General features: G+C 48.4%; 1 protein-coding gene across 1 annotated transcript in view; it reads left to right on the top strand.

Moving 5' to 3' along the window:
- The window catches only part of LOC142470150 (C-signal-like), a 40,249-nt gene extending 15,402 nt beyond the window's left edge, over nt 1-24,847 (top strand). Inside the window, exons 4-7 of the mRNA XM_075577106.1 lie at nt 4,028-4,215; nt 5,307-5,468; nt 18,211-18,321; nt 22,463-24,847. Coding sequence (XP_075433221.1) covers nt 4,028-4,215; nt 5,307-5,468; nt 18,211-18,321; nt 22,463-22,576 — 575 coding nt within the window. The 3' untranslated portion in view covers nt 22,577-24,847. The remainder of the gene's footprint in view (nt 1-4,027; nt 4,216-5,306; nt 5,469-18,210; nt 18,322-22,462) is intronic.
- Nucleotides 24,848-25,168: the final 321 nt, after the last annotated feature.

The following is a 25,168-nucleotide window of genomic DNA, read 5'->3' as shown; positions in this document are numbered from 1 at the left end:
CACGCTCTCCTAACACTACTGCACCCGCACACGCTCTCCTAACCTCCTAACGCTACTGCACCCGCACACGCTCTCCTAACACTACTGAACCGCACACGCTCTCCTAACACTACTGCACCCGCACACGCTCTCCTAACGCTACTGCACCCGCTCTCCTAACCTCCTAACGCGACTGCACCCGCACACGCTCTCCTAACGTTACTGCACCCGCACACGCTCTCCTAACCCTACTGCACCTGCACACGCTCTCCTAACCTCCTAACGCTACTGCACCCGCACACGCTCTCCTAACCTCCTAACGCTACTGCACCCGCACACGCTCTCCTAACCTCCTAACGCTACTGCACCCGCACACGCTCTCCTAACCTCCTAACGCTACTGCACCCGCACACGCTCTCCTAACCTCCTAACGCTACTGCACCCGCACACGCTCTCCTAACACTACTGCACCCGCACACGCTCTCCTAACACTACTGCACCCGCACACGCTCTCCTAACCTCCTAACACTACTGCACCCGCACACGCTCTCCTAACACTACTGAACCGCACACGCTCTCCTAACACTACTGCACCCGCACACGCTCTCCTAACGCTACTGCACCCGCTCTCCTTTCCTCCTAACGCGACTGCACCCGCACACGCTCTCCTAACGTTACTGCACCCGCACACGCTCTCCTAACCCTACTGCACCCGCACACGCTCTCCTAACCTCCTAACGCTACTGCACCCGCACACGCTCTCCTAACCTCCTAACACTACTGCACCCGCACACGCTCTCCTAACACTACTGCACCCGCACACGCTCTCCTAACGCTACTGCACCCGCACACGCTCTCCTAACACTACTGCACCCGCACACGCTCTCCTAACGCTACTGCACCCGCACACGCTCTCCCAACCTCCTAACGCTACTGCACCCGCACACGCTCTCCTAACGCTACTGCACCCGCACACGCTCTCCTAACACTACTGCACCCGCACACGCTCTCCTAACATGTCTTGTTATCTTATTCGACTATGTTAACCCCTAGTGCTGTGACGTGAGGTTTCCCAGGCACGCGTTTCCTCCTTTCCCATGCAAGCCTGATACATTAATCAAGGATACCATAAATGTGCTTTCTGATTTTATATATATATATATATATATATATATATTTATATATTGTGTATATATATATATATATATATATATATATATATATATATATATATATATATATATATATATATATATATATATTATTGTATATGTGTGTTTCTAATTTTCTGTATGTTTCATATTGTTCTGCGCACGCTTTTCTGGACTCTGCTTGTCATGCACCTGTGAATGACCAGTCTATAAATGTGTGTATCTGTATTAAATAGTGTCAATTTCTCCCCTCTCTCCGTCAGTTCTCTTTCTCCCGCCTTTCTATAGTTTTTCCCTTGCCCTCCTGCCTCTCTCCCACGGGCCAAACCCTTGATAACGTTTGCTTTGCCAGTTTTCCTCTTACAGCCACACCTAGAATGTAAATACATGCCTGCGTGTCTGAGCCTGGAGGCTTTATATTTTTATCACGTTGGCATAACTTGCATGTACCTGCTTCCTGAGCGCTTGTGTCCTTGTTCGAGGGTGAAGCGCAGTTGCCCTTTAACCTCCCGGACGGCAACTTACAAGGAACTGATGTTTACAGAATTCAACCGCAGACTTTAAGGGGCTTATACAACAAGGTCTGTTGCAGGATAGCGCAGCCGAATGGACGTTAACAGCCATTCAAGTCAATGGGAGTTAATACCCATTTAGGCATGTTAATTCAGAGGGGCTCAAGAGCCCCCCACAGGTCAGGTTTTGAGGATATCTCAGCTTCAGCACAGGTGGCTCAATCAGTGTCTCCGTCAAAGATTGAGCCACCTGTGCTGAAGCTGGCACTAATTGAACCACCTGTGCTGTAGCTCAGACTGATTGAGCCCCTGCGTTAACTCACATCTTATCTATGTGGAGGAGGCGTTAATAGGGTAAAATTGCTAAAAATACAACTATCACGGGAGACCAGGTATATACACCTTTTAAACTGGGAACATAACATTGAGCAAAACAAGGAGGTAAAATAAATTGTGATTTATTCCTTGGAAACCGACGTGCACACAGTGAATTACAATATACAATGGAAAACACACTTACTGGGGGATCTGGGCTAAAAACTAACCTTTCCTTGCTCAAATAGTCCATAAAACAAAGTCTTTAAGTTACCAGGTTTTAACCCAAAATGTCCTAGAACTGCAATCGGCAGGTAGTTCCAGACACCACCGCTGTATCAGTGCCGGAGATGCCAAAATCCCTTGACCGGTAGAAAGTACCAAACGTCCTGGTACTCTTTTCGGCTTGTAGTTCCAGTCGCGACCGCTACGTTCTCCTTTCAAAAAAGTCGGACTTAAAAAATTTCTTGCCTTGAAATTTCTGAAGCTGGCTCGCGTCTATTTCTCCAAGAGCATCTTTTGGTGAGTTTGAATTTGCCTCTGCTGTCTTCGTGCTTAGATTCTGAGGACCGGATTGGCTGCTGGGTTTCTTATAGTATTTCAGTCCCATCCATGAAATACTCCAGGCTTTCCGAGCGTGGGAGAATTCCTACCAGCCAATCAGAGGTTTGCCAGTCTACTGAAGCCGGGCAAGGATGGATTAGAAATCTGACAGGGGCATGCACCAACTTGACACTTCTGCCGCCTGTGAGTCAGAAGCCACCCGTGGTGTTAGGTGTCTCAAGGTCTGTGCTGGGCGAATGGTAGTCCGATGACCTCCATTCATGCCAAGACGAAGGTACTTGAGTCTAACTCCTCCGCCCAAATGACTTTAATACCTTGGCTTTCTCTGTGGCTTTCAAGTCCAGGACCCGAGCAGACTCGGTGGCGCCAGGCTTGGTAGCCACAGGGTCTCTCGGAACCACAGACTTTGAAATCCCCAGCTCATATACAGTGCATAAATATATACCATTATACACAGAATGTCAGAAATAAAAATATTTCACAATTTTGTCTACAGTACGTCCTTCTTTTCTTAGCTTTGACTGAAAGACGCGCACGTTCAGTTTCAGCGCTCCTAGATCTTCTTATATGAAAATGTGTAAAAAGTTGGACCAAATAATGCATTGGTTCAATCAGAGTTACTTTTCTAAAACACATAGGAATTTGGACTTAGACAAAAAATCAGCTTACAACCTTATTGATGGATGAAGCACCCCAGAACCTGTATATTTGGTTTCTGGTTATTGGGGCATATAGTAGTGGACTCCCATTAATCTAGGGACCCCTGACTGTACCCTGGATACACATATCCCTATGCCCTCATTTACCTTTCTGGTCTGTGCTGAAGCAGGGAAACCTGGCGGTGAGTCGCAACTGGTTTCCAGTTGGCCAGCAACTCAGGATCCCTTGTACATAGACACATTCCGCAAAACCCACCCTGAAACTCATAGCCTGAGAATCTCCACTGGTGTGCACTCCTCGAAAGGTAAAACACACAAATTCTTTATTACAGTACAATGCATGTGCCATGACGGGGTTCAAGAGCTGACACTCTAATCTCCCCAATATGGCTCAGAGGTAACCAGCCGGGCATAAGACCTTTATATATGGCCTGGTTACCCCCTCACCGTCACAACAGCAAAATAACTATACAAAGAATCACTCAGTTTGCACAGTGGCATGTTGATTCCACTGCTTCAAACTCGGTGCTAGTCAGTGTCTTTACTCACTGAGCCACTCTGGGTTTTTAATCCATCCCGTCATGCAAGCCAATAGGAAACTGCAACTGAAGATGCTGTGGCTTCCTATAGGCCCGCGTGATGTGGGAGACTGAAACCGCCATTTTGTTTCACCACAACCCGGCACAGACACCGGTATACATCTCAGGAGCTAGAAATAGAGCAGTTCAGCGCCATTGGACCCGGAATTCCCATCCGGTAAAAAGTGGGACTGGTTCATTACGTATAATTTCTTCACAATCATTCTCGTGAAACAACTAACATGATCATTCCAATTCCGTGTCTGTAGAAGCCACAGATCCCGCCAGTGTCAAAGATGCCACCAAAGAGGTGGAAAAGCATCTGAACGGAGCCGGGTTGAATGTCCTGGTTAACAACGCCGGTATCATGCCAGCGAGCACGCTGGAGTCCGCGGACGCAGAAGACTTTTTGCATGTGTACAACACCAACGTTGTCGGCCCATTATTGGTGACAAAGGTAAGGTCCTGATCACAAACTGACTATAGGAAAAAGATGATTATTCCTATACTGCTACTGCAGATATACCCGTGATAACTGTGACATTGGGTCAGATTACTAAGTGGTGCTAAGCCTTAAAGAAGAGCAGTCAGGGCTGATTGCTGGTTTTATTTAACTTACTTTATGAGATCTCTTCTTACTCGATGCTTTGTTTAAGTGATAAAAGTGGTTGAAATATTTAGTGACCGGGAGGTTAAAATGGAGCTCTCCCACGAGCCGAGCGTGGCCTAATGGTTACCATGGTAACCACAGCCACACGAAATTAGGGAAATCAGGCTTTTACCCCTAAAAACAATTTAGTGGCCAAGATACAAACGTTATAGGAGTTAAACTCATAGAGGCTTCTGGGATTGCTGCTATAACGCATCTTTTGGCCCCTGCATTTGAATGAGGCCTTAATGCTTAGTGCTGCTGAGTACAGATGTCCCTATGCCTCTTAAGACGAAACATTGTAATAGACATATTGGTCCCAGAGATAAGGCAAGTTGTTATTATTAAGCTGAGCCGATAACATTCAAAAGTGTAGAAAGGGATCAGAACTGTGGCATCAGTGGGCATGGAATAAAGGTGGCGTCCAATAACATAAAGGGTGTAACGCTGTGACATCAGAGGGTTCTCCTTTTGTACGGAAGGAAGCTGACAGAGACAAACAGGGTATCTGGGAATAAAGAACGGGAAACACTTAGAGATAAGCCCATTTTTTACTTGCGTTAGTGAACTTTGTGAACGTGCCCTTTTCAGTAGTCGAAAAAGTTCACTTTGAGCAAAAAGTTCGCAACAAGATGCGCCTCGTATATTCGATGAATTCCTCTTTTGAAATTCTACCAAACTTGAAAATGAAGTTGCGGGCCGGTAAGTCACCACTTTAAAAAACAAAATGTTGAACAATTTAGACCATTTCCCGATAACGTTTGTTGCTGAAACTTCAGCCAGAGTTGGCGCTGGTTTTTCAAACTTTTTATAAAGATCGGCGGAAGCAGCGGTGGAGCGAGCAGCGGCATGTTCCCCATTTTGTAGAAACACTGTAGGTGACACACTGTATTTTACAGGCTTTCCTGCCGGTCCTGAAGAAAGCTGCACATGAAAATCCCCAGAAGCCTCTGGGCTGCAACAAAGCGGCTTTAATCAACATGTCTACACTGCTGGGATCCATTGAGAAAACTCCTGAGAATATGCAATTATGCCCTGTGGTCTCGTACCGCTGCAGCAAGGTATGGTATATACTGCACAACAGTGGCACATCACATGATATACTTCAAGGGCCACATGTGCGGCCCTTGAGGCCTCAAAAGGGTCTGTATGCATGAATGATATACAGAATATATATATATATATATATTGGCCAAAATATTTTAATCCTAGAACCATGTCAGCATTTCAGTAGGTCCTTGTCACGGGAGACCACTGCTTTTAACACAAAAATTACCCAGATCATTTGAACAAAACGTGAGATTAAAATAAATGGTTTATTTATGCATGAAACACACACAGATGAAGTACAAAATAATACGAATAAACACTTACTGGGATGGGGCAAAACTAAATAAAATGTCCACGGAACGAAATCCACAGAAATCAAGTCTCTAGGCATCAATTCCCAGGAGCGGGGTTGACGCGCAAAAAGAGCCGTGTATCAGTCCTTGGCTAGGGGCGCTGCTCGCAACCCCTGTATCTTTGCCAAAAGGAAACTTTTCGTTCTGTCCTTGCAGGATTCCTTTGGGAATCCTTAGTTCTAACAAACTTTTGAAGCAGGGTACAAGTCTTAGTTACGATGGAGTTTCTTGTACCGCACGATGTAGTAAAACCAGAGACATAACATAAAACACAGACAGAGCTCAGTTTTTAGCACATCTAGTGAGACTCATACACGGTACAGTGCCTAAATATATATGGAATAACTAATAAGTAAATGGTCTTTTAGTTTGACATTTTTGGCCAAAATTGTTGTAAGCCCCTGAGCCAACGCCAAGGCAGACCACATATCAGGGGTCCCTAACGCTAATATAAATTCTTAATAACCTGTTTAATAACAGGAAGAATGATTTATAGTAAATCTGTCAATATTAGCTGTAAAGTTCTGTCTGACTGAAGCTTTTATTAACCTGTACATTACCAGGAAAAGCACTCTGTATTAGAGATGTCTCAGCCAAACTGCAAGCCAAAGTTCTGTCTGACTGAAGCTTTTATTAACCTGTACATTACCAGGAAAAGCACTCTGTATTAGAGATGTCACAGCCAAACTGCAAGCAGGCAAGTTCCCCTGAGTGGAAGATGCTATGGAGTGAGCCCATAACCATTTAGTTATTCCATATATATTTAGGCACTGTACCGTGTATGAGTCTCACTAGATGTGCTAAAAACTGAGCTCTGTCTGTGTTTTATGTTATGTCTCTGGTTTTAATGCAATTGCCAGCTCAGTAGCACTCTTCTGACACTCATATGCTTATATATATGTTGTGGGTATTTTGGGGGTTTAATTGGAGCTTGTTAGGTGTCCAGTATGTTTTACAATTCTTGTCCAGCTAGTCATAGCTGATTGGAGGTTGGCAACCTCCTACTTAATTTAAGCTCACCCCCTCCCACATTTAAATGGTTATGGGCTCACTCCATAGCATCTTCCACACAGGGGAACTTGCCTGCTTGCAGTTTGGCTGTGAGTGTTTTTTCCTGGCTGGATCCTGCTTCTCCTTCCATTCAGAAGCGTATGTGCAGAGCTCCCAAGCATTTGGTAAGGAATCGGCTTTATTCTTTCTTTATTTGTTATATTTTGTTGTGGATCTGTGGGGGAGTATACTATGAGTATACTGGGAGTTTTATAGAGAGTTTTTTGGGTGCATTTACAGGATTAAAAACCGTTTTTGGTTTTCACCCAGGGGCTGCAGTGTTTTAACCCAGCATAGCTGCAGTTTAGCTGGCTGGAAAACTGCAGTCTTACCCCCTCTCTCCTCCCTCACTACTGGAGGTTTTTACTGGTTGTTTAAACTTCCAATTTCACTCTTTTGTTTTCTTAAGCCTGATTCCTTTCTCACTTGCAATTGAGAGCTCTGTGTCTTTTCTTTAAAGACTTGTACAATTGTGGTGATTGCTTATTACAACAGAGAGAGAGTAACCAATAAGGGGAAAAAGATTTAAAACTGCAGCAGGTTTTTAAAAGCTGCTGTTTTTTCCCCTTGCAGAGAGATCTCTTCTTAAAGAGAAAATTTTCCTCTCTGTACCTCTCTCCCTAAGCAATACCCTCCCCTGACTTAGAGGCTTATTTGTTATCATGCCTGGAAAGGGGAATAGGACAAGTGCGGCAACGGGGGCGACGCCCGGATATAAAACACCAAAAACTGTGGCCCCTAGGAGCAACACTCTTAGTCACAGCCCTAGGCCTGGTCCTTCCAGTGCCCTGGCCACGCCTCCCCCAGCACCTGTTAGCAGCGTAACCCCTGCAGTCCCAGTTCCAACATGGGCGCATGTGGCAGTTGCAGGCAATGGCCCCAGCAACAACAATGTTGGGGCCACGCCCTGTCTGAGCAGGAAGCTTGGGGTGAGGTGCCCAATGTCTCCTGGCCTAAACATGGAGATATATGTGAGGGCTGTGGCTGATGTGGTGGGTCCCTCTGCTGTGGTGGCGGCCAGCAAAATGTATGGGAGGGGCATTTTCTTCCTCCGTACGCTGGCTGCCACTCACACCCTGGTGCAGAAAGGCATCAGTGTAGGGGGGAAATACGTCCCTATAGAGCCAATGGAGGGGTTAGGCACAAAGGTCATTCTGTCAAATGTGCCCCCCTTCATCCCAGATAGCCTCATGAAGCCATACCTGCAAGCCCTGGGAGACATTAAGTCCCCCATAATAAAATTATCTTTGGGCTGTAGAGATAGGGCGCTGAGGCATGTGCTCTCATTTAGGCGGCAGGTACAACTGCTGCTGCCGGGGAGCACTGAATCTGTGGAGGGTTCTTTTGGGGTGCGCTACGAGGGCATAACATACACCGTGTACTATGGCACGGAGGGGGTAAGGTGCTATTTGTGCAAGGAGCTGGGGCATACTCGCAGGAGTTGCCTCAAAGGGAACAGAGTACCTATCCCAACTCCTACACCCACCCCTCCCTCTGCCAAGACACCCCGTACCGCTGTGCCCACCACAGCGGGGCCCTCAGGGGCCCAGGTCCGTCCTGGGACCACAAGAGATGTCGCTGTCCCATCTGGAACAGTGACGTCTGTACCTCTCCCCAAAGAACAGAGGGAGAAGGAAAAGCCCTTGAGAGCCCAGGTCCCCCCTGGGACCACAGAAGATGTCACTGCTCCATCTCAAACAGTGACATCTGAACCTCTCCCCCCAAAAAAGAGGGAGAAGAAAAGAGTCACCCCAGAACAGTCACCCTCTGTTGTCACTGTCCCCCCCCAAGAACACCTTACCCCCAATGTAAGCACCGTACAGGGTGCGGGGGAGCAGGAGGAAGCTCCGGCTGGAGAGACAGTGGCACCCTCTTCTGGGGAAGCACCCCCCAGGAAGAAGCCTTTTAAAAACAAAAACAAGAGGGTGATTGAGGAGGGCGAGGAGGGTGAACCGTATTACGTTCACCCTCAGAAGTCTCCGAAGCGGAATGTAACAGCAATTCCGCACAGGGTGGCCCTGTCCGGCCCACTGGTTAGGATTAGCCAGTGTGAGCCGGAATCCATAAATATGCAGCCCCCCCCCCTCGAAGATCTGGAGGGAATACAAGGGGAAGAGGAGGTACCCGGCGTCCCTGGGGTGGAAGGTCAAAGTGCTCAACAACATGAGGCTTTGCCCCTAGAAATGGACGTTGGGAAGCCTTCCAACACTCCTCCCAGTTGGAGAACATCCCCCGGGGACTTGTGCTTCGGTGAACCTATCACACCGAAAGTAGCTGTCTTCGGAGACTCGGGGGTCGACCAGAATCTCCCTCCGGCTGTACCACCTTTGGGTGAAGCGCCTGAGGCCGAGTCAGGTTTTATGTCACCGGAAGGAGGGGATTGGCTAGGGCTGACCCCCATGGTTGAGGATTTAGAGGATGGAGCAGGGAAGGCAGGTGTAGGAGAGGAGGCTTTAGCGAGCAATTCAGGATACACTTGGAGGGTGTCTGACGTGAGCCCTCTTCGCAGAGAGTTTTGGTCTTTGTCAGAGATGACTGCCAAGCTGGACTCTCTCCTTGGGGTGCATGCTGAGGAATGCCCTCCCGCGGTTGGCGAGTGCCCTCCCGCGGTTGGCGAGTGCCCTCCCGCGGTTGGCGAGTGCCCTCCCGCGGTTGGCGAGTGCCCTCCCGCGGTTGGCGAGTGCCCTCCCGCGGTTGGCGAGTGCCCTCCCGCGGTTGGTGAGAACACCTGTGGCATCCCATTTATCCACACGGCGATAGAGGAGATTAGGAGGGCACTGGGTGCCTCTGTGGCCCCCGAGGACACTCGGGAGACCGCTGCCTCCATCATACCGCCTCCAGATACCCCTGAAGATTCTACCCAGGGGTTGGATGTGGAGGATATAGTGGACCCCCTCGTGGAAACACCGAAGAGGGGACCCACTCTAGGGCTGAGAAAGGCTCCCACAGAGAGGGGCGGGGGTCTTGAGTTTTTCAGCCAAGAGGAGCTTGGGGAGTTGGGGCTCAGTGAGGCATCCTCTGGCACCGCAGAGTCGGTGGGCTCCTTGAGCCCTGTTATCCCTGCCCAGGAGATAGATGAGTTCCTAGGAGATACCCTTCACAAGCAAGGAAAAAAGAAGGTGAAGTTGGCCCTCAAGAAGTGGAAGGATGCTTCGTTCATTCTCCACTCTCTTTTTGTATACACCAGGGCCAACCGCAAGGCCAGAATCTCAGGGTCTAATGAACATGTTCGTGCCCTAAAGTTCTACAAATTGATGCGAGAGCACGTAAAGGCTTCTCGGGGTATAGCACCCTGAGCGCCTGTGGGATGGAAAAACTCTTTGACTACCAATGGCTTTGAGCATCGGTACGCTTAACGTAAACAGCTGTAAGGACGGGTTGCGCAGGTTCCAGGTACTCTCCTTTTTACAGAAGGGAAAGTATTCTGTGAGTTTCCTGCAGGAAACCCATACCACTCCAGAGGCTGAAGCCAGCTGGCATCTGGAGTGGCGAGGCAAGGTCTTTTTCAGCCACCTCACTTCGACATCTTGTGGGGTGGTGACCCTGTTCTCTGAATCCTTTCAACCTGAGCTGCTGCTTGCCAAAACGGTTGTTCCAGGTCGCCTGTTGCATATCAGGGTCCGACACGAGGACTACACGTTTAATTTCCTGAACGTGTATGCTCCTGCCACCGGACCCCTGAGAAGGCAGTTCTTCGTCAGAATGTCTGAATACCTGGAGACAGTCGACACGAACGAATACGTGGTGCTCGGGGGTGATTTTAACTGTACCCTCGAGGCTCGGAAAGACCGGAATGGTCCGGAGCCACACCCGTGTTCTGCGTCGGCCTTGCGGGAGGTCATCACCCGCTACTCCTTGGTAGACGTCTGGCGAGAACAACATCCTGAGGCATCCACTGAGTTCACACATGTTAGGGTGTTTAGGGGTGAACGGATGTCCTGGTCCCGGATAGACAGGCTGTATATTTCCAGCCACAGCCTGTCGCGAGCCCAGTCCAGTGCCATTAGGCTGGCGCCGTTTTCGGACCACAATTGTGCGTCCGTGACGGTGACGCTGCTACCTGCAGCACCTTCAGCCGCATATTGGCACTTCAACAATACTTTGTTGGAGGACAAGGGGTTTGAGACGTCGGTCCGAGACTTTTGGATGGCCTGGAGAGGTTGCAGGTCAGACTTTGCCACGTTAGAGCAGTGGTGGGACGTGGGCAAGGTTCATCTGCGCCTCGTGTGTCAGGAGTATACCAGAGGTGCCAGCAGGCAGCGCGATGCTGAGATCGAGGCCCTCAGGGAGGAGGTGCTCGATCTCGAGAAGAGGCTGTCTGTGGAAGGAGACCAATACCTGCAGAGTATGTACGTGGAGAGGAAGTACGCTCTCCGGGACTTGGAAGATCGGAGAGCTCGGGGGGCGTATGTGCGATCCCGCATCCACTTCCTTCGCGAGATGGATCGCGGGTCGCGACTCTTCTACGCGCTGGAGAAAAAGAGGGGAAACCGTAGACATATCACCTGCTTGTTGGCAGAGGACGGTACTCCTTTGACTGACCCGGAGAGCATCCGGGACAGAACCCGGAGATTCTATGTAGATCTTTTCTCTCCGGAGTCAATCCAGCCAGATAAATGCAGGGTCTTATGGGAGGGGCTTCCCACGGTCGGTGAGGATGGAAGGGAGCGGCTTGAGTTACCTTTGACCCTGGCCGAGCTCTCTGAAGCCCTCAATCTCATGTCCCGCGGAAAAACGCCGGGTCTAGACGGGCTGACTGTGGAGTTCTTCCGGTTTTTCTGGGAGATGCTGGGACCTGATTTCACCGAGGTCCTAGCCGAAGCCCTGGAGACCGGTGAGATGCCCCTTTCGTGTCGGCGGGCAATACTGTCTCTGCTGCCGAAGAAGGGGGATCTCCGCCAGATTTCCAACTGGCGACCGGTATCACTGCTCAGCACGGACTATAAGATCGTAGCCAAAGCGCTTTCGCTGAGGCTCAAGTCCGTGCTGGCAGAGGTGATTCACCCCGACCAGTCCTATACTGTCCCGGGCCGGAGTATTCATGACAACATCTTTCTGGTCCGGGACCTGATGCATTACGCACAAAGGACTGGTCTATCACTCGCCTTCCTGTCCCTAGATCAAGAGAAGGCGTTTGACAGAGTGGATCACCGTTACCTTATGCAGACCCTGCAGGCGTTTGGCTTCGGCCCACAATTTGTGGGCTTTCTCCAGATGCTGTACGCCTCTGCAGAGTGTCTGGTGAAGATCAACTGGTCCCTGACGGCACCTTTTGTGTTTGGTCGGGGAGTACGTCAAGGGTGCCCCCTGTCTGGGCAACTGTACGCGCTGGCCATTGAGCCCTTCCTCTGCCTACTGAGGAGGAGGCTCACCGGGCTGGTGCTGCGGGAACCTGACATGCGGGTAGTCCTGTCGGCTTATGCCGATGACGTGCTCCTCGTGGCCCAGGACCTAGATGATCTAGAGCGGGCACAAGCGTGCCAAGAGGTCTATACCGCGGCCTCTTCTGCTCGGATCAACTGGTCCAAGTGCTCTGGCATTCTGGTGGGTCCCTTACAGGTGGACTCCTTGCCCCCCGCGTTTCGGAATGTCTCGTGGGAGGGCGATACTCTCAAGTATCTGGGAGTCTACCTGTCTGCTGCGGAGGTCCCGGCCCCGGAAAACTTCAGTGATCTTGAAGAACGGGTCGTTGCTCGTCTGGGGTCATGGGTGTATCTGTCGAGAATGCTTTCCCTCAGGGGAAGAACCCTGGTGATTAATCAGCTGGTGGCCAGTCAGCTTTGGCACCGGCTGATAGCCATGGGTCCGACCCCCGAATTTATCAACAAGATCCAGAGGAAGTTGATGGATTTTCTTTGGATAGGGAAGCATTGGGTCTCTGCGGGAGTTGCGTGTCTCCCTTTGGAGGAGGGTGGACAGGGAGTGGTGTGTGTTCGCTCCCAGTTACACACTTTCCGCCTCCAATACCTGCAGAGATACCTATTCGCAGATCCGTCTCCGCAGTGGTGCCAGCTGGCAACCAGTTTCTTTCGCCAGCTGCGCAATATGAGGTATGATCGGCAACTGTTTATCATCAGGCCCGAGGGTTTAGGTAGAGACCTCTCGGTGCTGCCGGCATACTATCGGGACTTACTTAAGGCCTGGAAACTGGTCTCCGCGACCAGGAAGGAACAGGCGGTGGGGGTTGATTTCCTCGCCGAGCCCCTGCTGTATAATCCGGCAGTGGGGGCTCGGATGTTGGATTCACCCTCTATTTGCCGCCGGCTAATCCTGGCGCAGGTGACCAGAGTCGGGGATCTCCTGGACTATGGGCGGCGATACTGGGTAAGAGCAGAGGTGCTCGCGCCCCGTATGGGTCTGCGTACTGCCCGCATCCCTCGTCGCTTGATCCAGGAGATTACGGATGCCATCCACCCCGACTCACGCACCTTCATTGAGGGGTTATTGCAGACCGGAGAGCCTTGTCAGCCTATCAACTTCAGCTCTCCGGATTTTTGCGTGGAACAGAAGCCACGGCAACCCCCTCGGGCTCTTCTTTCCCCCAACCTCAGCAAGTTGGGGGATATGTCCCCGGCGTGTTTCCGCGGCATGCCGAGGAAAGTCCTGTATTCTCTTGTGCTCCATATAGTGCATTACCTCGCCCTTGTCACCCGCCCAGACACCATCTGGAGGCGGGTATTCCCTGCGAACGAGGGCGAGAGACCCCGGTGGAGGGAACTCTATTCATCTTTGGTTCCCGGTCCCGCCGGGGATTTGGGTTGGAGGGTCCTCCACGGTGCATTGAGCACAGGAGAGTATTTGGCACACTTCACGGACTCCCCCGCCGCCTGTCCCTTCTGTGGCGAGCGGGAGTCCGTATATCACATTTATTCGAGTTGCGCTAGACTGCAGCCCCTCATGTCCTTCTTGAGGAGCCTTCTCCTGCAGTTCTGGCTGGGTTTTTCCCCTCAACTTTTTATTTTTGGGTGCCCAGTGTCCCGGAACGATAAGCCTAGGGATCTCCTGGTCAACCTGCTCCTGGCATTGGCTAAGGTAGCCATTTGTAAAACCAGGAAGCAGTGTTTGGAGGGGAGGGTTCCAACAAACATCGTGGCCATGTTCCGGGCGCTGGTGCACTCCCGTATTCAGGCAGAGTACTCGTACGCCGAGTCAACTGGGACGGTTTCAGAGTTTGCCTCCCAGTGGGCGTTAGGCGGGGTGCTTTGCTCGGTACCCCCCATCAAGGGTTCTTCAGAATTAACCCTTCTGTTTTAAGTGCACTTTAGCAGTGTACTTGTTGGATTCATTTACTTTTTTTGTTTGACTGGTTTTTTCTTTGTTCTACTTGGTAACAAGTAGAATTGTTGTTTAACTGAATTGGCCGGCTTCGCCGGCCAATCAGTTTCAAACCAGATCAAAATAGGTCCACTCAGGGGAACTTGCCTGCTTGCAGTTTGGCTGTGACATCTCTAATACAGAGTGCTTTTCCTGGTAATGTACAGGTTAATAAAAGCTTCAGTCAGACAGAACTTTGGCTTGCAGTTTGGCTGAGACATCTCTAATACAGAGTGCTTTTCCTGGTAATGTACAGGTTAATAAAAGCTTCAGTCAGACAGAACTTTACAGCTAATATTGACAGATTTACTATAAATCATTCTTCCTGTTATTAAACAGGTTATTAAGAATTTATATTAGCGTTAGGGACCCCTGATATGTGGTCTGCCTTGGCGTTGGCTCAGGGGCTTACAACAATTTTGGCCAAAAATGTCAAACTAAAAGACCATTTACTTATTAGTTATTCCATATATATTTAGGCACTGTACCGTGTATGAGTCTCACTAGATGTGCTAAAAACTGAGCTCTGACTGTGTTTTATGTTATGTCTCCGGCTTTAATGCAATTGCCAGCTCAGTAGCACTCTTCTGACACTCATATGCTTATATATATGTTGTGGGTATTTTGGGGGTTTAATTGGAGCTTGTTAGGTGTCCAGTATGTTTTACAATTCTTGTCCAGCTAGTCATAGCTGATTGGAGGTTGGCAACCTCCTACTTAATTTAAGCTCACCCCCTCCCACATTTAAATGGTTATGGGCTCACTCCATAGCATCTTCCACTCAGGGGAACTTGCCTGCTTGCAGTTTGGCTGTGACATCTCTAATACAGAGTGCTTTTCCTGGTAATGTACAGGTTAATAAAAGCTTCAGTCAGACAGAACTTTGGCTTGCAGTTTGGCTGAGACATCTCTAATACAGAGTGCTTTTCCTGGTAATGTACAGGTTAATAAAAGCTTCAGTCAGACAGAACTTTACAGCTAATATTGACAGATTTACTATAAATCATTCTTCCTGTTATTAAACAGGTTATTAAGAATTTATATTAGCGTTAGGGACCCCTGATATGTGGTCTGCCTTGGCGTTGGCTCAGGGGCTTACAACAATTTTGGCCAAAAATGTCAAACTAAAAGACCATTTACTTATTAGTTATTCCATATATATTTAGGCACTGTACCGTGTATGAGTCTCACTAGATGTGCTAAAAACTGAGCTCTGTCTGTGTTTTATGTTATGTCTCTGGTTTTAATGCAATTGCCAGCTCAGTAGCACTCTTCTGACACTCATATGCTTATATATATGTTGTGGGTATTTTGGGGGTTTAATTGGAGCTTGTTAGGTGTCCAGTATGTTTTACCGCACGATGTAGCTCAGATGAATCTATCTCCTGACTGGCTGCACCGACATTTGAAGACACACAAAGCCTATTCTTACACTGTGCATCCAATCACTGCGTGGGAATTAATAATCCAACCTATTGGCACGCTCTGCCAGTACTTCGGGGAGCCGGGCAGAGGCTTCAAGGTATGCCACAGTCATGTGCTAACTTCGCACTTGAGCCTCTTAGCATACCTAACCAAGCCCCCTGCCCTGGCGACCTGAAGTCTACCCCTCCCCTGACATATGGACATTTGCCAGGCACAACTGTTTATCTTTACTTCCCGGCATGTAACACTTTCAAATGTCGGTATCTTTTTAAGTCCGGACTTTCCTAGACACTCTGGAGTCTTCTCAGCATGGTGTCCCAGATGTCCGCACTTAAGATATGCATGAGTTACTCACCGGAATGGCCGGTCATATACTGAGCTTGCTAATTCCCAATGTATCCGCTGCCTCACCTGTCTGGATGTAAATGCCCTTGCTCTTTATAATTTTAATACCCAAAAAGAGGGGGACTTTCATTTACTATTTTTCCCAAAAGTTAACACATAAACCATGGCTGCCTTACTGTTACCCCAGCAGTACCCACACCAATTTTCATCTTTCCCGCATGTCCTTAACTCAAGTTAGCTACTGAATCTAATTATGTGTGGTCTGTGGTTTAAACTTTCTCCCTGTCTGCGTTTGGCAGTGACTCATTGTTGCAAGGCCTGGAGCGAAGACATGACCACAGCCATACTTATCCAATTAACCTACGATTTAGGCCGTGACTCAGTGTAGCAATGCGCGGAACTAACCTAAGCGCAACTACACTTATCCAATTGACCTAAATACAGTGATGTGGTACTTGTTGTTGCAACCCTCGGAACCAATCCATTAACTGGGACCGCAGTCATTCAATGTAGCTTATTTTAACACGTGTGGTCCGCTTATTCCTAGCCGGACACACAAATACAATTCTAATGTATTACAGGCTCTCAACCCGCAGTGGGCTGCAGAGCTTACCCTTCACAGTTACCATATGACTTAGGGGAACCCTGTTACATGATTTATACATGTGTGCCCCTTATACCTGATGGGACACACACAGACCGTTGTAACATAATTAGAGAGTTGTTGGCATTAATGGGCTGCAGAGCTGACACTTGACGACATTTACCCACTATGACTCAGGGGACCCTTACATGGCTTATACAGTTGATACATGGCATTAATCTCGCCCCCTTATCACTGGGGGGGGGGAGAGACAGGCATTTCGAATCCATTTGCAGTATTATTACCCTGGTTGGGTTGCAGAGCTGACACTCTACAATTCCTAATCTGGTTCAGGGGCACCCAGCAGGGCCAAATACCTTTATTAATGGCCTGGGTACCCCTTCACCGTCACAGTCCTTCACTACCAATATTATACCTGTTAAGCAGCCCCTCGGGCTGCTGGGAATTGTTGTCCCCTTGCGGAGCCTGGTAATGGCCGCCACAATTAATGGTGCACTGTGCATGCGCATCGGCTCTAGTGCGCATGCGCGACTTACAAGATGGCAGCCCTTGCTTGCCAGGTGTACCATGGAGCTCCTAAGCACCAGAGCGCTCCCACCACTGCCCGCAGCCTCTCTCCTCGTTCCTGCACCCGCCACAGGGGTAAACGGGGGGTCGGGGCTACACATAGATTAAAATAAGAATGTCGTTCGTAAAAGAGTATTTATTCAAATAAAATTGTTTATTCAAGCACACGCAGAAATCCTAGTTCCTTAATTGTCAGGAAGGGGGTATCCTTAATTCTTCTTCTCTTGTGAGATTCCGAATTATAGAGAGAAGCTGTCTTGAGTCACGCTTTATTATTGTTGGAATTACCAGTGCAAACGTTAACCCTCACGGGGATAGCACTTAGTCACGAAGCAGATAGCCCCTATCTCAATGTATATTAGAATGAGTAGTTCATATAAGGATATCCTGCTTATTATACTCTAATAGTATCAATAATGAGAGATAGAGTTATACAATAAAATCATTAATAGATGCAGAGTGAGTATTACTTAAAATAGTGTTATCCTATTTTAGGAATCTTAGGCTTGTTATATAGTAGGTGCTGGTGCACGTGCGGGTGCACGCTCGGCGTTGCGCATGCACGTGGCACATGCATTTCATTTATATGTTGTAAGTGGTGGTGTGCATGGCTAGGGGGCGTGGTGTGTAGCCGAGCTGTGATTGGCTTGGCAGCGTCACATGGCGCGGCAGCAGCGCGAAAATATACATTTTCATGTATTTGCTGTGATCTGCCGCGCCACCGCTCCCTGCCGTGTGCGCGGCTGAAGTATGGAACGCCAGGCCTGGACACAGCCAATTCTAATTGACGCATGTGCACTCTATTACACGCCTTACTCTGCGTACAGATGCTGGGCCTCTTGCTAAGTGCAACACATCTATTCCTTTTGATCACTTGGAGTCTCATCAATAGTAGTTCTATTCCTTTTGGTGCTATATAGTTTGCAAGGGAGTCCCAAGGTCTTGGATCCTTGTCTATAAATTACACCAATACAGTATGTTATTTCTGTTTCATTTCCAACCGTGCTGATGCTGTTGCAGGACATTACAAACTAAGGGTGTTTGGTTTTGTGGTTAAACTCACCTGATGCCATATTATCATGATCCTTTCTGCAGGCTGCCCTGAATATGCTGACTAAGTGCCAGTCACTGGGGTATAAGAAAGATGGCATTCTGTGCACTGCCCTCCACCCAGGATGGGTACAGACTGACCTGGGAGGACCTGGTGTGAGTATACGGCTGCGGTACCAAAAAACACCCCCAAAATGTAGCCCTTTGACAACTAATGACTTGACTGTCGTTGATCCCGATAATAGATATTGAAAAAAGTAAATAGAAATCCTATTTAAATTAAACATAACAGTGTGTAATATTTTATGTCCTTTAATATAACTAAAAGAACATTTAAAAAAGTTTTGAAACTTTTATTTATAAAAATATTTTACCAGGAAGACCTGCTCTCAAATTACAGATGTAGCGGCTCTTGTTTCCCCGCTGTCGGGGAAAGTGATTGTGACATCCCCCGGCAGTGAGGATTTAGGCAGCTGTGGCTTTTACCTTCCACGAAACCGCAGCAGCTCCGGAATAGTTCCGCCCGGCTACATCCGTACATAACGTTTTACATTACTTCTGTTGGAGACTAGGGACACGATACAGACATTGTATAGTGACAAAACCATACACAGCCCCTCTCTAGAACGGTACTGCGCCTAGCATACATAAATCTCTCTACGTACACTCCGTACGGTGTAGCGCTAAATAAAGACCCCACCCCACTTAAATGATGTGCGCGTGTTCATGAACGGCGGTTATGTAAAGAATTACAGGAACTGTACAACTTTCCCAGAAAGTTTTAGGCAAAGAACTGCTTTGCAGAGATGAGGGAAGAGTCTGGCAAAACCTGTACGACTGTTTGCCAGAGAGACGGGGCTCCTTTTCCTGTTGTAGGAATAAGTCATAATAATAATAATAATAGTTATTATTATTATTATTATTGTTTGTTATAGCGCTGCTAGTTATTCATAGCGCTTAACAGAGACATTTTGCAGGCACGGGTCCCTGCCCCGTGGAACTTACAATCTATGTTTTTGGTGCCCGAGGCAAAGGGAGATAAAGTGACTTGCCCAAGGTCACAAGGAGCTGACCCCGGGAAGGGAATTCAATGAGATTCCCTTGGCTTCATACTCAGGGCCAGAGTCAGTGTCTAACTCACTGAGCCGCTCCTTCTCATATGCTATTTGTTTAACAACATATACTTCAGCCTCTCCACATTGTAGATCAGTGTTTCTCAGTCACCGGTGAGCCTATGCCAAGGGTGCCGCGGCCCGGGGGGGGAGGGGGGAGGAGGAGAAGTCTTCTCACTGCTGAGTGGGTGCGCCCCGTGCTGACTGGAGACATAGAGGCTGCAACCCGCCTCTCCTCGCCCAGCACAGAGGAGAGAGAGGAGCCTCTCCGTCACCAGGCAGGGCGGGACACACCCGCTGAGCAGCTGACATGTTTTGGGTGTGTGGGGAGGAAGGTGAGTGCTTAATGTGGGATGGGGAGGAAGGTGAGTGCTTAGTGTGGGGGAGGAAGGTGAATGTGATGAGTGCTTAGTGTGGGGTGTAAGAACAAGAAGAGGGAGGAGGTGAATGTGATGTTTATGATTAAGAAAGAGGGTAACTGTGCTGGGTAAATAATTGGGGATACATGTGGTGTGTTGAATAAAAGGGTGAATATGATGTGTGATGGTGAAGGTGGGGTGTGTAAAACGAGTGTGGGTGGATGTGAAACATAGGGTGAGTGTTTTGTGGGTTAATGAGGAAGGGATGAAAAGCAAAGGTGCCCTGAGATTTGAACAATCCTTCAGTGGTGCCCCTGTTCAAAGAAGGTTGAGAACCCCTGAATTAGATAGAGGTGTAACGGGCTTACAGAGGCGCTCAGTGGGGATATCAATTCCTGTGAAGTGGGTATACCTGGTCCTAATCCCCAAGGGCAAATCACTCATGCACAAGAATGAGATTATACAATCTTTGGTGTAGAGACTTATCATGCTTATGAACATCGCTGTAAAGTGCTGTGTACATTATAGGCAGCGAACGCTACATAAAAAAAAAGCTGTGTGTGCTGAGCACGCGCATAGTAAGTGAAACTTCTTTGACTTTTATCACAGAAATTGTATTTGTGTTGGTGATGTTTTAATTAAAAATCAAAATACAATTTCAGTTACTGTACAAAACGCAAATAAATTTGACTTAGAATGCGCGTGCTCGGCACACATCCCATGTATTAGCTATTTGCACTAAGTGTGAATTCCTTGTGTGTGTGTACGTCAGTCAGTCAGTCAGTCAGTCAGTCAGTCAGTCAGTCAGTCAGTCAGTCAGTCAGTCAGTCAGTCAGTCAGTCAGTCAGTCAGTCAGTCAGTCAGTCAGTCAGTCAGTCAGTCAGTCAGTCAGTCAGTCAGTCAGTCAGTCAGTCAGTCAGTCAGTCAGTCAGTCAGTCAGTCAGTCAGTCAGTCAGTCAGTCAGTCAGTCAGTCAGTCAGTCAGTCAGTCAGTCAGTCAGTCAGTCAGTCAGTCAGTCAGTCAGTCAGTCAGTCAGTCAGTCAGTCAGTCAGTCAGTCAGTCAGTCAGTCAGTCAGTCAGTCAGTCAGTCAGTCAGTCAGTCAGTCAGTCAGTCAGTCAGTCAGTCAGTCAGTCAGTCAGTCAGTCAGTCAGTCAGTGTGTGGGTGGGTCAGAGTGTGCGGGGGTGGGTCAGTGTGTGGGGAGGTGTGGGTGAGTCAGTCAGTGTGCGGGGAGGGGTGGGTGAGTCAGTCAGTGTGCGGGGGTGGGTCAGTGTGCGGGGAGGGGTGGGTGGGTCAGTCAGTGTGCGGGGAGGGGTGGGTGGGTCAGTCAGTGTGCGGGGAGGGGTGGGTGGGTCAGTCAGTCAGTGTGCGGGGAGGTGTGGGTGGGTCAGTCAGTCAGTGTGCGGGGAGGTGTGGGTGTGCGGGGAGGTGTGGGTGGGTCAGTCAGTGTGCGGGGAGGTCAGTCAGTCAGTGGGGGGGTGTGGGTCAGTCAGTGTGGGGGGGGGTGTGGGTGGGTCAGTCAGTGTGTGGGGGGGGGGTGTGGGGGGGTCAGTCAGTGTGTGGGGGGGGGGGTGGGTCAGTCAGTGTGTGGGGGGGGGTGGGTCAGTCAGTGTGTGTGGGGGGGGGGGTCAGTCAGTGTGTGGGGGGGGGTGGTTTCAGTCAGTGTGTGGGGGGGGTGTGGGTGGGTCAGTCAGTGTGTGGGGGGGGTCAGTCAGTGTGTGGTGGGGGGGGGTCAGTCAGTGTGTGGGGGGGTCAGTCAGTGTGTGTGGGGGGGTCAGTCAGTGTGTGGGGGGGGGTGGGTCAGTCAGTGTGTGGGGGGGGTGGGTGGGGTCAGTCAGTGTGTGTGGGGGGGGGTCAGTCAGTGTGTGGGGGTGTGTGTCAGTGTGTGTGTATGTGAGTCAGTGTGTGTATGTGTCAGTGTGTATGTATGTGTGTGTGTGTGTGTCCTGCCCCCCTCTCTCCTGACTCTCCCCAGCACACTTGTCCTCCCCCCAGCACACTTGTCCTTTCCCTGCACCCTTATCCTTTCCCTGCACCCAGACCCTTTCAGCAGTCCGCCCCCCCCCCCCCCCATTCCTACCAGATCGCGGCACAGAGGAGATGGAGGCAGTGTCGGCGGGGGGAGAGGAAGAAGCGCGTCATCGTCAGCTGGAGCCGACTCGGAGGCTTCTGATGGTGCTGTGGGGGACGCAGCGCACTCATCACCCCCCTCCTCCCCCCCCCCGTTACCGGAGCAGTTCTATGCCTCGGCCGGGGCATGCACCGGGAGGAGAGGCCGCAGGAGATCAGGGCCTGCATAGGGCCCCGGGGAGCAGTGTGGGCTTCAGTGTCCCTGTGAGGAGAGTCATGGCGTCTTGAGCGTCGCCATGACTACCGGGCATGCGCAGCATATCAATGGGCGGGGAACGGGCGGGGAATCACCGGCGCCGTCACAACTGCGCATGCGCGGCATGGCAGCGGCCGTTAGGAGCGGCGGCTATCGCCGCCGCATATGTCACAATGTGTGGAGGGGGGTGGGACTCAGGGGGGCGATTAGGAGCGGCGCCGGCGGCTATCGCCGCCGCCGCCGCATCTGATTTGTGGAGCGGGTGTGATGTCAGTGTTGGGGTCGGGCTGAGCCAGAACACAGCCCGGCCTCAACTGCCAGCACTGACGTCACATCCGTTTCATTTCTGTCTCCACAATTCTTTTTTGCCCCATCACGAATGAGGTGCCACTAAGGAAGTTTCACTTCAAAAACTAATATTCATTTATATAGACAAAGTTACTATAATTTGTTTTGTTTCCCCCCCCCCCCCCCACTGATTTATATTTCTACATTTTTCAGGCCGTCCTCACGGTCGAGGCGAGTGTGAAGGGGATCCTGAAAGTGCTGGACAGCCTCTCGGAGAAACAGAGTGGAATTCTCGTGGACTGGGAAGGAAATACCATCCCTTGGTGAAAAGGCAGACAAGTGCAGGACATAGAAAACATCTCTTTAAATCAGTATAGTATATCTAGTGCTTATGATCTATAGACAAAATAAGACAAACAAATTAGAACACCGACATCTAAATATCTAAAACCGGTCCCTATTATTCGCCATACATAGCAGCTTCTTTAGTCTTCCTTGGTCTTTTTTAGGAACATATAACTCCAACTTGGAAGTGCTGATAAATTGAAAAAGAATATACAGTTGTGTAGTAGTCCCAGCGATTTCCGTGAAAAAGAAAAAATGGCATATATACAATTAGCTTCTCATAAAATCTCCAGTGATCCAGTGTATCTGTGTGCTATTCACCTCACTACCTGTCCTATCTGCAGTGGTTATCAGCCTCCCACCATTAAAGTGGCCCATTTTAAGTGGCATAGAATATGGATTCCTGAATTTCATGTATACACTTTCTGCTCTAAATCCTTGCAACTACTCTGGATCACATTTTGCATGACTACAGTACTTTGTGTGCTAACTTGAACCGTCTACTGTGTCTGCTGTGAATACTCTACACAGCCTGTCTCTAATTGGTATGCTAAATTGAGCCATCTCTCTAGTGGGAATAAACCATTAAACTGGGCTTATACTTCTGGGGACGGTAATGCAAGCGGTTGCAATGTCCTGTGTATAAGTTGCTGTGTATACAGTAAGTGGCATGGAAGTTTTCTGGAGTTGAACTGAGTTGGAAAGGAGGATATCTTCTAGCAAAGTCTCAAAAAGACGCAACTTCTATCAACATTCTAGAGCACCATCATTCATAAATTGTTTATTTTTCACATCCTGCTCTTTACCCGTATCCTAACATCGATTTCAGTGCCCAGCCCTCTACCTCCTCAACACTAAACTAGCACTAGAAACAAAGAAGTCCAGAGCAACATCCAATGTGACAAAAATACACAGTGAAATACCTATATATCTCTTGAAAAAGGGTCATTTAGTTAACCCTTTGGCCAAAGTGTATAAGCCTGCGAGCGACTTTAAAGGCATGACCATAATATCGCAGGTCCTAACACTAACTGATTAAAATCCTTATTTACCTCTATAATTAGGGGAAGGATGGTCCTGGCATTGAACCTGTCGCAATAAGATGCATGAAGAGAAAACCTGCTTACATGGACAGTGGGGAGGGGTGAGCTTTAAACCCTGGGTGGGAGGAGCCACTAACCTCCAAAACAGCAATTTACTATTTACACTCTATTTGCTATATACCAACAATAATCAAGGCAATCAAAAATAACACAGGGAACAGGCCAACAAAAAACTAAAGAGATATTGGAAGTGTTTGAGGAATTCTATAAAGAATAATACGCAGAAAGACCATTTCATGAGGCAAACAGTGAGGCCTTCTGGTCACGCATACAACTCCCCATATTAAATAAAAAGGCTTTGGATACCCTAAATGCTCCCATAACAATTGAAGAAGTAGAAGGGGTAATATGAACGCTAAAAATAGGCAAAACTCCAGGACCAGATGGTATGACTGGAGAATTTTACAAACTTTTAAAGCAGGAGATAGCACCAATCTTGGCTGATATATTTAATAAAGTATTGAATGGGGAACCATTACCGCATACATTTAATTCAGCATACATGAAAGTGTTACCTAAAAAAGTGAAGAGACATGGAAGACCCAGGATCATACCGACCCATATCACTACTCAACCAGGATTTTAAGCTTCTCACCAAAAATTTGGGCAAATCGAATTAAACCCCTAATACACATGTTAATAACACCAAATCAGACAGGTTTTGTCCCCACGGTAAATATTAGGAGAGTATTAACAATTATAGACTATTATAATAGGAAACATATCTGCAATAAATTAAGGGAGAATAAGATAATACTGAGTTTTGATGCCGAAAAGTCTTTCGATTAGATTGCATGGAGACATCTATTTCACACACTGGAGAAATTTGGTATTCAGGGAAACTTTTTACAAATGGTTAAGGGAATATATGAAAATCCAATGGCAGCAATTATGATTAATAACGAAATGTCAAGCAGGTTCCGTTTGAATAGAGGGACTCGCCAGGGGTGCCCGCTATCTCCCCTGCTGTTTGTTCTGGCCTTGCAACTGCTGTCCATATATCTATCAAATATTAAGGAATTCGAAGGGATAAAAATGGGAAACTGCGAGAGTAACATCTCATTATTTGCAGATCATATGATTCTGTTTGTATCCAATCCAAAGCAATCCGTACCAATTATTATAAAAGCTATAGAGAATTTTGGATCCTTCTCGGGATACACTACACATTTGAATAAATCAGAGGCACTTACGGTATGGCAGGAGATGTCTAAACCTAATGTCGGAAACACCTTCCCTTTCAGATGGGCCCCCGGATATATTAAATACCTAGGTATAACAATACCAAACAATATGAAAAAAACTATGACAATTTGATTTTACCCCTATAATTGGAAAAATGAAAGAAAAATTTGCACTGTGGAACAAACTACCTCCGTCCTTCTGGGGAAGAGGAAATTTGATTAAAATGTCAATGTTCCCTAAATTACTCTACCCAGTGATGATGCTCCCTATCACACTAAGCAACAAA

The sequence above is a fragment of the Ascaphus truei genome, chromosome 19, assembly GCF_040206685.1.
Source record: "Ascaphus truei isolate aAscTru1 chromosome 19, aAscTru1.hap1, whole genome shotgun sequence".
In the NCBI taxonomy this organism is placed as follows: domain Eukaryota; kingdom Metazoa; phylum Chordata; class Amphibia; order Anura; family Ascaphidae; genus Ascaphus; species Ascaphus truei.
Note: the sequence above shows the minus strand (reverse complement) of the source record. Positions and strands in the feature narration are given on the sequence as shown.